Below are 13345 nucleotides of genomic sequence, written 5' to 3' on the forward strand. Positions count from 1 at the left end.
CGCGGGGAGGTGGAGGGGAAATGGGTCTCCGAACGAGATCCTTGCTGTTATTGGACGATACGAATTGTTTGCGTCGTACATTTGACGATGGATACTTGATATTCGAGCACTTGTCGCAACAGGGCGAAAAACTCTTGGCGAGCTTGTTTTCATAGTGAGTTTTCGTCGCTCTTCGACATCGTAGTCGACAGTATCGCGGCACGTAATTCTTGTGCCAAAAATGATGGTGTTCAATGTATTATTGTCCGTTTTCCAAGAATAAATTGAGCTACGTCCAGTGAAGCATTGTCATATCATGGATAGCGTGACAGTGAGTAGACTTTAACCTCGTCTCCTCAATCATTGTGCTCTTTAATTATTAAACGTAGCCTTGCAAACAATCGGTATCGCCTGTCAATACCTGCTTTGATTTTGATGTTATTTTGTCAAAAGTCAAATCAGAATTATTAATATGAAAAAATATGCATGCGATAATTTTATGGAAATTTGATTGTACTTTGGCAATAAGTAGATCTGTTTATTTTAATTACACTTCATTATGTATTTGCTTCCTTTTCTTCAAAGTCTAAGATGTATATTTCATTTTAAAAATACAGAGAATATGAAATATATATGTAAAATAGGATATAAAAAAATGTATGATTGTAGAAATAATCTTATAGCTTTTGAGTTTTTCACAGCAGTTGTCTTTAGCATAAATTTATCTGTTTGTGCTATTTTCTATGAATTTTTAATATTCAACTTTTATTATTTTTGATAAGGCAAAACTAGGAGGACAAAATCCTGTTAAAGAATCACTTATTTGAAATTCTTTAAATAATACAATTCTTTGTTTCAATATATGAAATTTACTAAATAATACACGTTTCATTTACTTGATTTTAACAGAATGTCTCTATAACTCTTTTTTTTATATTTTTACTTGTGTTATCCCATATTTATTACTTGATTAGGCATGTTTAGAATGAGAATGTCATTATGTATATGATTGAAATGATATTTTCCTTCTACAAGGACTCTTTCTACAATAGAATAAGAGAATGGGATTAAAATAATATGTTAAGAATAGAAAAGTTTTGTTCCAATAAGTTAAGAATGCAGATATTTGTAAAACAGGTGGTACCAAAAAGTGTTTTTTTTTTCATATAGATATTTTAATAGATATATCTGACAATTTTAATATAAATATATAATAATTTATATATATTTATACATTTGTGTAGATATTGTATTTAAAATAAAACAGATAGCATCTCTGCCTCTTACTATATAGATATATCAAATATTGTTATAAGTTTTGTATTTCTAGGGGATAATATATGCAATATGTCGAGGATTTGTGGACAGTTGGAAGGGTGCTGTGGTACTCTTTTACATGGATAAACAAATCAATGAGAAGTTAGTTGTGAACCCTCCTGTGTTTAAGAATGTTCCTATTAGAACAGAAACTGAACTCAGAAACAGAGACTTTGCTACGCAAAACTCCATTAGGCACAATAATCAGCAACGGTATCTTTATTCTTATTCCATGTTTGTAAAGATATGGCAATATTTTATAGCAATATTTTATAGAATTTTAATTAATTTGTATGTTTGTATGATTTTAGAAAATCTATGGTAATGAGGAGAACTTTACAATGCTGTGCGTTGAATGGTGGTGTGTTTTGGGCTAGTATAGCAATATTTGAATATGGTCTTTTACCATTTGTCAAGTATTTACTGACTATTATATTCGGCCATTCTCCTAGTATGGCCCTTTTTGTATGGTCATGGATTCAGCCATTTTTATCTTTAACATTTGGCACAATATGGGTGTTACCACTGTTTTTGCTCAGCAAGATAGTTAACAGCTTATGGTTTCAGGTATAATTTTTTGGCAAAATAATAATTTCATTGTTTAAAAATGAATATTATATAAACATACATTTTATATATAACATGATATAAATATGATGTATTTATAAATTCTTTAGGATATAGCAGATAGCGCTTACAGATACAGACAAGGGAGACCATTGCTTCTGTCGAGTGTGAGCAGACTGATAGCCGATACACTTTTCAGTGTATTGGTTCAAGCATTGTTCTTAGGACAAGGAATGTTGGTGTCCAAAGTTCCGTTACCATTATTAGGGGATATTCTTGCCCTTGTTCATATGTGCCTTTTATATGCTCTCTATGCCTTTGAATACAAATGGTTCAATATGGGTTGGGAGTTACATAAACGATTGACTTTTATCGAAGGCAATTGGCCATACTTTTTAGGCTTTGGCATGCCATTAGCAGTACTTACTCAATTACCCAGTTCGTATGTTACAAGGTATGAAATGATTGTTGTCTTTTTGAGAAGATATGTTCAAAATGTCTATTAATATTTGAAGATATTTGTTTTTTGTTTAACTTGTCTTTTTAAAAAATTTTTCAAAATTTTAAACTCCAAATTAATTACAACTTATATCAAGATCAATTGATAATTTTTCCTTAATTTTTTCCATTGTAAACAAATTCTAATTTTCATTTAACTATAGATTCTATATTTGTTATTAATTTGTCGCTGAAAGAAACTGCAATAATTCTCTAAAACTTTATATTTATAAAATATTTTATTTTCAGTGGCTGTGTTTTTTCTATTTTATTTCCACTATTTATTATAAGTGGAAACGAAGCAGAACCTGTAACTGGAACATGGTATACCTTTAGATTATAAAATATGTGTATATTTCTTGCAATATTTCATTCATTTTTGAAATTTAACATGATATAAATAATTGTTTCAGTGATTGCCAGCTGAAATTATTTTCGCCAGTAATTGCAATTGCAAACGCATTATTTAATAAAACTATTGGACGAGCCAATAGGCGGTGACAGTGAAATAGAAAAAGACGAGAAAATGCCTAATTTATGCCATTAGTATGCTAAGATGCACATACAATTTACCAATTTGTTACAAAAAATTTCATGCATAAATAATAATTATATAAATTACTATTAAAAAAATATTTGTATCTATTACTTACTATTGCAGGAAATAATATTACTTTTATTATTTAGATCGGCTTACAAATTTTTAAGAAAAAATATAAAAAATATATTTACTTTTTTTTCATTAAACAAAATTAAAATAAGATTATAAATTTTATATTCTTTTCTCTTAGTACTTGAAAAGAATATTCGACCATATTTTAATTGGAATGCAGGGCCAATGAGTACAAATATTTATTTACGCATATTTAATAATGCACATATAACTTATTTATATATGTGATTTCTTATATTTAATGATATCGCCGACATATACATAATATACAAATTTTAAAGTTATATATTTCTCAATTTTTATGAGAATTTATATTTTGAGCTTTTTATATATGCAATAGCTAGTCATTTTTCAATATCAATTTATGATCTCCGATCGGCGCTGCGCTATAAGCGTATTATAAACATGTTATAAAAATAGTATGCTATGACAGAATTTATATGTACGTATATCTCCAATTTAGTAATGAAGAAATCTTAATATAGAATAGTTAAATATTTTTTAAATATTAAAATAATCCTAAATAATATAGTGTTTGGTGCTTTATACATGACTATTTTAAATTCTTTTTTAGGAATTTATATTTAAAAAAGTTATTTAATTTAAAGAAATTTTAGATTAAAATGTTGATTGTCTGTACAGTGATGTGCTATGATCTTGTTAGTTTTGCAAACTAGTTAACATCACTCTTTACGAGCACATATTTCTCTAGCATTACTTGAATTTACATTGCAACTATGTAATCATGTTATAATGATAAAACAAATGAAAGATAGAGCATGCAATAACATTTTTATTTTACACATATGTATATATCAAATAATATAAAATAAATTAATAAAGGAAAGTTTCACAAGAATATTTGACCTTCACGATACGGACAATCGATTGTATATATTATATATAAAGGCGTCAATAGAAATATTTTAATTTACCGATTTACTTGCGAGTATAATTAAATATGTAGTGTGCCATACATATCATTTACTTCAAGGATAATTCGTCCGAGAAATGGGTTTACACATAAAAAATTAGGACAAAAATATTATAAATCATATGATAAACACTGCTAATAATGTATAATATATAATATTCCAATTTGTATAGTATGGTTATAGGAAAAAATGTTCTGATTATATATATATTTGTCATAAAATTTAATCATTTTATATACACTATAGCTCAAATAAATATTATAGAACTATTGAAGTTTTCTATTTGCATTAGAAATTTCTCAATTATAATCCAATTATATATGCCACCAAAATGCCAAAAACTTGTATTACTATCGAGGATAAACTAATAAGCTATAATATAGTATATGATAAATCTTTTTGTTTAAATATATTTTAGATATGTGAAAAGTTTTATTTATTAATTTTAAACTATAATTAATTGTGTATGTAAGTTAATAGATAATAGATTAGCAATCATGCTAGAAGGTCTTGAAGTGCTAGTAGATCATGGTCTGAAGGTTCTTCCTTTATTCTATAAGAATTTAAAGCATAATGCCTGTGTAACGCTGCGAAACCGAGTCCTGGATCAGTTTCCATTTCTATTACTGGACTTGTAGCTCGTTCAATGACATGATTTTTACTGACCTATAATATATAATTTCTAAATAATATAATGAATACTTGATAACATTTTAAATTTAGATTTAAAATATCCTAATCTATCACAATCTTTTCCAAATTCATTTAAAGTGAATATTTCACTTAATAAAATTTAGATAGAAATATTTTAACAGATGTAATTTTAAATTATGGCTGTGAAAAATGACAATTTTGAATAAATAATACTTTTCTAATTTGAATCTTGTTCATTAATTAGGTTCATTAATTTCATTCATTGATTTATTAATATGTAATCTTAAAATACTATATATACATACTTCAAAACGTTGTTGTTTGTACATGGCCAATTTGCGTGTTCCTGGAGAACTTTGTATTAAATTTTGTATAGTAGGATGAGAAATCCCAAAGAAATCTGCGCCCTTTGGTGCTATCGAACAAAGCACTGGAGAAATTGCTGCTAAGAGTTTTGAATGACACTCATCAGAGCTACATCCGACTAATGGTTGATCCAAGTCATTATCAGATACTATTTCAAATCTATAAAATTATGTGCATTTGTATATCTATATTTCAATTTTTCCTAAAAACAATTATTTTATCAAACTACTTTCTTATTATACCTAGGTTTCGGTCCGCCATCTAATATTTTACAGGTATACAAGCTCTTTGTCCTTGGATCTCTTAAGTTGGCATACACTCTTGTACTACAATAGCCTACTGGAAATATAAGATCTTCTGTGTGATATGCGATTCTGTCTGATACCACTTCACCAAGAGAATATATTGTGAGATCTCCCAAGGATATGGGAAATATTGGTCTTCCATGAACATCTAATGGAATCAACTGCACTACTTTTCTGGCAGTTTTGTTATATCTTTTGGTCTTATTCTTTGATTCTGGAAAAAAATTAGTAAGAACATTTTTGTATAAATTAATGAGTATTGCTAGTGCAGTATAAATATTTCTCACTATATAAATTAATAAAATCTTAGTACATTAAACCAATTTCTCAAATTTATTTTTATATAATTAAATAATTAATAATTGGCAATGTTATAAAAAAATACCTGATCCATCTGTAGGAGCTTTCTTTTTTGTCTTTTTTGATGCAGCACATTCTGGATTAAATGATGGTGAATTTACATTATTTGACTGTGAACGTGCCATCATAGAATTTGATTCCATCTCCCCCTGTTGTTGACATAATTTGCGTAGAAGAAACAGTCTCTCTTCTTTAACGACCATGAGATTTTCTTGCATATGTGCAACTTGATCGCATAAAGCTGCATTTTCCTGCAAAATTTAAATTATAACTATTGTTGGTATTAAATATAACAATATAAAACTTATACATATATTAAGACTTACAAAAACAGTATTCTTCACAATCCTTCTGAGCTTTTGGTACTTCTTTTTATATTTTTGATTTAATAGTTCAGTAGTTTTATGGTAATCGTTATAATAGCTATCATACGTTTGAGCCATATTATATTATTAATAAAATATTGCACGTGTATAAATTAAGAAACTGCGTTGTATTACATTTATTATGTTTGATTGACAATGATTGACAACACTAAAGGTTAGAAATTTTTATTGATTTTGTTATATTTTCTGTATTTATTTTTTTCGGAGAGGAGCACTTAAAATAATTTATGCACTTAAAATAAAATATATGTATAAACTTTAATGAAAAAGTTTAAAATGCAATAAACAAAATCTAAATGTATATTTATTTCATATTATCACGTCACACACAAGAGTCGATAGGAAAGACCGCGGAGACCTCTTGCGGAGAGTTGTGAACTACAGATAGACGCTGTGATTGGTCAATTTCTGACGCGCATATGCGCATATGCAACTAGTCCACCTAGATAGGCTTTATAGTTCGCGGCTCGCCTCAACGGAGATAATTACGAATCGCGTCGCGATAAAAATTATAAAATCGTAATTAAATCGTTTGCATCCGTTCGTCTAAAAGTGAATCTAGTACGCGAAAGTATTATAGCGAGTGTAATTAATCTGCGGAAAGTATTATCGTGAGTGAATTTAACGCGCAAAGTGCGAGAATTATTGCGGGAATTTTGCGCGACAAAAGCGTTACCGTTATGGCGAGAATTCGCGCGCGAGAAAAATTATCGCGAGTATTTGTTGTAAGATATCGGATTTTGTCTCAACGTGTAACGTTAAACAATCGCTGTTAAATATCGATATCGTGATTTCCGTATCAACAATCTATTCTTGGGTGCAGAATCAATCAGAATCGATCAGAATCGCGAATTATTATTTTCTCGCCAAGAGAGAGAGAGAGAGAGAGACAGAGAGAGAGAGAGAGAGAGGCGCATGCAAATATGTATAGGTATGTGCAGTCGTATTATTTCAAATGTATATATATATGTATATTTGCAATCAAATATATAAAAACTTATCAATATCTTTATTTATTATAATTAGATATTTATTCATTCTTGCAAATAATTATCAGCGTCTTTATATATATAATAATCCCATTTATTTCAAATGTTTATATCGGTATGAAAAATAATTTTAAATTAAAATTAACCTTAATATTGTGATTTCTATAACAATCTATTTTTCTTTATGTGCAGAATCAACCAGAATCGACCAGACTCGACCGCAAATTATTATCTTCTCGCCAAGGACTTTGATGATGAATGAACAGTCTTAATCAACCTGAGGATGCCTGGGAGGCATCGGGCACTGGCGGAGCAACCTTGGGGTAAATATTTATTATTTATGTAATACTTTTATTATAAAAATTGCGCTATGTGTTAATTTTATTTCTATATTTAAATAATTTAAACAAGAGAATTAGAAAAAATACTTTTATAAGTTATATAAAAGTTCCCACAAAAGTTTATATTTAAAATAAACTAATCTTTACAAAATTTTTAAAATTATTTAACTATATATATTTGTTGATTATATTGTATGCGTTGAATATAAAATTCAATGAATATACAATAATAATTTTTATTTAGAAATATTAATTATTTTGCGCATAACTATAATTTGAATTCTCTATATATGTTACAGATCAACATAGCTTCGATACAGATAAATCATCGATTGGTGAGTAATTAAAATAATCTCTTAATTTAAATGTGTTTATAAATATACATTTTCCTGATTATAAAATTGTCTTGATTATATATATTTGAGAAAAAATGTATACATTTATGTAATGTATATATATTCTACCAAATATTAAAAAATATGAAAGGAAATGGCAAAGAGTGCAAAAATATAATTTATTTTATACATATATGGGTATATATATATAATTTTTAATAAAATTATATACTGTTTTTAAAATGAGTTTATAATAAAAGAAAATATGCAAAAAGCTGTATTTTTTAATAATAAATTAATTTTTTTTATTATTAATTATCAATTGAAAAAAAAATTTAGTAAAAAAAATATTTTAATTATCAGTTATTAATTGGAAAAAAATTTAGTAAAAAAATAATATTTGAAAAATAAAAAAATTTAATAAAAAGTTATTTATATATCAGAGTATAATTTTATATATTTGTCATAATATTGTAATAGAGTTTATTGTTAATATTAAATGTAGATTGATTAAGTACAATATATACCCATAATATAAAGAAACGTTTCAAACTTTAAATCTATAAAGAAACTTTGCTCATGTTAATGCAACTCTAAGAAAAATCTTGATAAACTTTTTCTATGTCTTCTTTGTTTATGATAAAATTGAAAAGTAAGGAAGTTGAGAAGGAAGTGAATCTGTAAAAGATTTATTTCGAAAATACGATTTATTAACTTGCCGAACCTAAATATTCTGTGACACGCGCTCACACACGCATTTACACGCGACATCTCGCTATCGCACGCGCTTTTCTGCATATTCTCACACACCCAATATATAAAATCTAAAAGGTCGCTATACTTAAACACCGTGACTCGTAGCTTGCCCGATAAACATTACGCTATCCTAGAAATCGTGTTAATTACTATGTCGATACGAGTTACTCGATCGTGCGCGATCGTCACCGCCGTCGTTACAACAATTACACAGAACTCTGTAAAACATCGTGACACAATACATCAAAGATACCCAATCTTCATTATGCGATTCGTTTCGCATACTGTATTTATCCTAGAGCATTTCTTATAAAAAATGAACAGTTATCAATAAGCTGTAATTTTGATCGTCGGTGGAAGTCTTATCAGAAATATTAAAAAAGAAAAAGAAAAGATTTTGTATTGTTAAATAAAAAAAGATTATACATGTATATATATATATATATATATATATATATACACACAGAGAATTTTCTTTTAGAATTTACCCTGAAAATCATGGTAATCGTGAGACAATTCAATATAGTATGGAAAGAATTTTATGAGAATTTCTCTGATTAATATTTATCACAATAAAAAATAATAATATCTATCACAATAAAATATAAAATATGTTTGATTAATATTTTACTATACAGTTAATAAATTTTACTATATAGTTTAGAATAATTAATCAAACATATTTTATATTTTATTGTAATAGATATTATTTTTATTGTGATAAATATTAATCAGAGAAATTCTCATAAAATTCTTTCCATACCATATTGTCCCACGATTACTATGATTTTCAGGGTAAATTCTAAGAGAAAATTCTCTCTGTGTATATAATGAAATAAATTTTAGAGGCAGATATCAATCTCTCTGAGTTATATCTTTTAAATTTAATAAAAAATTGAATTATACTTAAAATATCCACAAACATAAATATAATTTATATATTCACGATATATTATTTATATCATAAATATATCATTAAATATTATTTAGCAATAAAAATTAAAAAAGCAATTAAAGGTTAAGAGTAATATATCTTTTAATACGAAACAATATATTTAAAAATAAAAATAAATTGCTTTTTATGATAGTATGACTTTTGGTTAATGTCAGAGAACCTCTTGTTTAATTTTGCATATTCTTGCATAATTAGTTATGTATTTCTCAAACTTCCACGAACTTTCCACAAACGATCAATTTTTCTTCAATCGCATACGAACGATGCTACTCATCCTATTAAAGCGACGGATTTATGGATGCATAAAATACAAATCAGCTTAAAAGAATAATAAACTTATCAATTAAAAGTGATAAATATATTTGATAGATATATTAATTTGAACTTTCAATTATATGTATAGTTTAAATTCAGAAATTTAATTTTACTTAAATTCTTTATTTGTAAAAAAATTATGTATCTAATTAATGTTATCCCAAATTATTTGGAAAAAATGACTTTCCTTAAACGCATCTATCAACATTTTTCTTATAATTTCTTTTCTTGTAAAAATCTTTTGTAAATTCATTGTTTCTAAATTTATTTTTATTTAATTGAATGCTATAAATATTAGATCGCAATATTACTTTGTGATTATATTAATTGAAAAAAGTTTGACGCGAGTTTATAAAACATTAATGTATGTACATGTAAACATTATGTATATACAAAATCCAATACATGGACGTATTTAAGTTATGTTAAATGTGGCGCATTTAATTAAAACTCGCGTTTATATGATAACATAATTAGTTGAAAATTTTAATACTACGATCATAAAGTAATCATATATATTTCTTATTAAAAATAAAAATTAGAAACCATAGATCCGACGCTGTTATATATTATATATGTGTGCAAATCTTTTATTATCACCCGTGTCAGCGAGATTAAGCTAATCTAGAAATTCATTTTTCAATCTTGTATACTTTTAATCTCGCAGTCAGAATAAGCGCCTTGAGACAGAAAGAAAAATCTGTACGCAAATTTATTCTTATTTAATCAGAATTACTTGTGTGTGTTCACACTTCAATTATTAAGAGTAATTTTCTCGATTAGGCTGCATCATTTAGGCGAATTTTTGCCGACAACTTAACATTCATTCAATAATGTACAATAGTGTACACTCGGTGATAGTTATATTTGTGCGACAAATATATATTTCGGTAAATTTGAGCAAAATTAACATTTGTTTTAGTACGACAATAACAATTAAATATGCTTTGCTGAATTTTATTATAAATAAGAATAATTTGATAAAGTTTATATAAATGCATGAACTTGTAAAAACGCCAAAGCTCTTTTAACTGATTGTTTAAAATATCGCAATTTATTTGAAGTAAAAATGTTTTAATTTTTATTTAAATAGTACGATTTGGTAGATTTTCTTTTCTTCGAGTCAATCGGGTTTACATAGCTGACTTTTTATGAGTCAATATTTATATACGAATAATATGCAGGGTCTGTTCTAGACGCGAGCGATATTTGGGGAACAAAATTACATTTAAGATGATGAAAGATAAAAAAGAGCGGCAATAGCTCTTTTTAAATAAATATTAAATTTTTAAATATAAATAAATATTATTTTTAAGTTAAAACATTATAAAATGTGCAACTTAACATTTAATTTGGAACATTACACTTAGAAAATATAGTAAGTTAAATTGAAATTTGCGTGATTTTCATACTTTTTTCAGCCCTCAATATTTTTAATAATTTGAAGAAAAAAGGAAACAATTATTTTACGTGTTAATAAATTCGTACAATTAGTTTCCACATATATCCCAAATTAGATGTATCCCACGTTAGCATTCTTTATAGCATATCATGGATATGTATGTGCATTCGTTATTTGCACGAGCTTTGTTCACTTGCGGTCTAGAAAAAGCCCTCATCGTCGGGATCGAACATCGAGAGCGATATACATTTCAGGGATGAATGTTCTTAATCTTGGTCGTCTAAAAAACTTTTAATTGCAGACGCATTTATCCGCTGACTAAATGTAATATTTTAGATATCTAAATTAGCCACAAATTCACTAAAAGCGAATTACGGATGCAATTAACAATTAATCGACGGCCACCGATAATAAGCTTCGTCATTGTTATGCTTCTTCTCCATCGATGAATACGATTTGCGAGATTCAAAGAACGATTTAAAGATAAACCTCAGGATATACAAAAAGAACATTAACGCGTAAACTTTCTGATTTCTTTTTCTCTATGCATTGCATAGCTCAATTTTATATTAATTACCACATATCGATGTTGAAAATCCACATTTCGCACTGTCAATGCATAACTATTGCAACTCAAAAAACTTGTTTTCTGAAAAACTAATGCGATGGAAGGAAAAGTTAATAATCAAACATTTTTCGAGTTATGATTTGTAACAAATTTGCACCATGCAAAATATAGTCTACACATAGAATATATAAGGTGTATTGTAAAGTAATCAAGTGGCGTTATCTGAAAAATTTTTGATAAAAAGATTTGTTGTTGAAAAAAATTAATTTAATTATTTAATAAACTTAATATCGTGACATATAATTTCTTTTCTCTGTCTTTAAAATACGAAACTGAGTTACTATAATAGAACAATAAGTTCAAATTAGCACTTTATAACTAAATTAGATAATAACTGTCATATTTTCCGCTAAATGTGGCAATCTGTTTTCAAATTTTATTTGTCTAATCTGGGAATATCACATTTAATGTAATTACAGGCTGAGGAATTATACAGCCACATTTAGCACTAAATGGAGTATAAATAGCCATAATTTGCATGAATGACGCTTCAGATATTCTATACGTAGACTATGCGTAGACTTCCAATGCTATCGCATACGCCTCCATGTATCCACTGGAATAATCGCTGACGCGTGTACACAGTGGCGGAGTTCCGCTAGAGGCGGAAACGCGCATCGTAGTACGTTAAACGTTGCTATTTACAGTAGTTACATGAACTCGTCTCTACAAGTTAAACACGCAACATTATGACTGATATTTACATGATAAGAATAACAAACTCGGCAGTCATCGCTAGTTCGTTCTGCCTGGTTTATCGATACATATTCGAAATTATCTTGAATGAGGAAGAATATTGAAGGACATAATTGACCTTTAAAATATTTTTTTATCTATAATCATCGGAATTTTTCTTAACCAAAATTTCCTTAGCTTTTGTTTTTTTTAACTACTATTTAGAAAAAGTCTATATAAAATATAAAGTTTTGTGTTATTTTATTTATTGTTTTGTTATTTCAACTCATAAAAATTCTTTTGTAATTTAAATCAATAAATATTAATGCCTAAACTCTTGTTTCTTAAAAGAAAATTGACTATAAATTGATCAAAAAATTTGTTGATGAGAAAATTTATAATAATGCGAGTACATCTTTGTGTAAAAGATTCTTTGCATTAAATCTGTTGTCTCAAAAAAAATCTATGCAAGAATTTAGTTCCTAGGCATTTTTGAATATAATTTTTAGTGTTTTTCTTTGGGCATGTGATTGACTTCGATTTATTATTAAACAATCGATTTTGTCTCACATATTACAAGAGCAATAATAGTTTAATTCACACATCTTGTACTTTTATTTTTAAATAGTATTATTTAAATTAAAATATTGTATATCACTATTTAAAAGACAGTTTTTCTATTCTTAGAGTTCTTTTATATCTTCTTTAATCTTTTATTAATGAAATAAATAGAATATGATAGAAAAAAAATACTTCACAATTTTATATTCTGCTTTTTCGCGCGATTGCAATTGATAATCACAAATATATTGATGCATTATAATTGATCCGACAAGTTTTTTGAAATTCTATCGAGACATTGATCTTCTTTGCGCCACTGTGAACACACGTTATTCTTCGCAGAGATCA

General features: G+C 27.1%; 3 protein-coding genes across 4 annotated transcripts in view; 2 read left to right on the top strand and 1 right to left on the bottom strand.

Moving 5' to 3' along the window:
- Nucleotides 1–14: 14 nt before the first annotated feature.
- On the top strand, nt 15–3926 carry Tank (EI24 domain-containing protein tank). Of its 2 annotated transcripts, none has more exons than XM_083037846.1 (6): nt 15–310; nt 1296–1509; nt 1608–1863; nt 1974–2317; nt 2611–2685; nt 2775–3926. In XM_083037846.1, the coding sequence occupies exons 2-6, from the start codon at nt 1376–1378 to the stop codon at nt 2860–2862; spliced, it is 897 nt and encodes a 298-aa protein (XP_082893972.1). In that variant the 5' UTR covers nt 15–310; nt 1296–1375; the 3' UTR covers nt 2863–3926. The 2 variants fall into 2 exon arrangements, with proteins under 2 accessions (XP_082893972.1, XP_082893970.1); XM_083037844.1 differs by having other exon boundaries at nt 1310–1509.
- Nucleotides 3927–4294: 368 nt separating this feature from the next.
- On the bottom strand, nt 4295–6364 carry LOC145935996 (transforming growth factor beta regulator 1). The gene is made up of 5 exons (XM_083037843.1): nt 5981–6364; nt 5680–5905; nt 5232–5508; nt 4929–5148; nt 4295–4635 (listed from the first exon to the last, which is right to left on the bottom strand). Exons 1-5 carry the CDS (start codon nt 6095–6097, stop codon nt 4465–4467), a joined length of 1011 nt encoding a protein of 336 aa, XP_082893969.1. The 5' UTR covers nt 6098–6364; the 3' UTR covers nt 4295–4464.
- A 218-nt stretch (nt 6365–6582) lies between these two features.
- LOC145936303 (uncharacterized) overlaps nt 6583–13345 on the top strand; it is a 91357-nt gene continuing 84594 nt past the window's right edge. Inside the window, exons 1-3 of the mRNA XM_083038390.1 lie at nt 6583–6971; nt 7222–7352; nt 7670–7705. Coding sequence (XP_082894516.1) covers nt 7313–7352; nt 7670–7705 — 76 coding nt within the window. The 5' untranslated portion in view covers nt 6583–6971; nt 7222–7312. The remainder of the gene's footprint in view (nt 6972–7221; nt 7353–7669; nt 7706–13345) is intronic.

Source organism: Prenolepis imparis, unplaced genomic scaffold, assembly GCF_030444845.1.
Source record: "Prenolepis imparis isolate NDT839.2.m4 unplaced genomic scaffold, iyPreImpa1.0 SCAF_5, whole genome shotgun sequence".
In the NCBI taxonomy this organism is placed as follows: Eukaryota; Metazoa; Arthropoda; class Insecta; order Hymenoptera; family Formicidae; genus Prenolepis; species Prenolepis imparis.

Bases quoted from the DNA above. Each gene is read 5' to 3' on its own strand.
- Tank (XM_083037844.1), top strand. The intron at 2,318-2,610 runs GTATGAAATGAT...TTTTATTTTCAG, and splicing joins CCCAGTTCGTATGTTACAAG to TGGCTGTGTTTTTTCTATTT. The intron at 2,686-2,774 runs GTATACCTTTAG...TAATTGTTTCAG, and splicing joins GAACCTGTAACTGGAACATG to TGATTGCCAGCTGAAATTAT.
- LOC145935996 (XM_083037843.1), bottom strand. From the start codon at position 6,097: ATGGCTCAAACGTATGATAGCTATTATAACGATTACCATAAAACTACT. The intron at 5,509-5,679 runs GTATTTTTTTAT...ATTTTTTTCCAG, and splicing joins AGCTCCTACAGATGGATCAG to AATCAAAGAATAAGACCAAA. The intron at 5,149-5,231 runs GTATAATAAGAA...ATAATTTTATAG, and splicing joins GATGGCGGACCGAAACCTAG to ATTTGAAATAGTATCTGATA.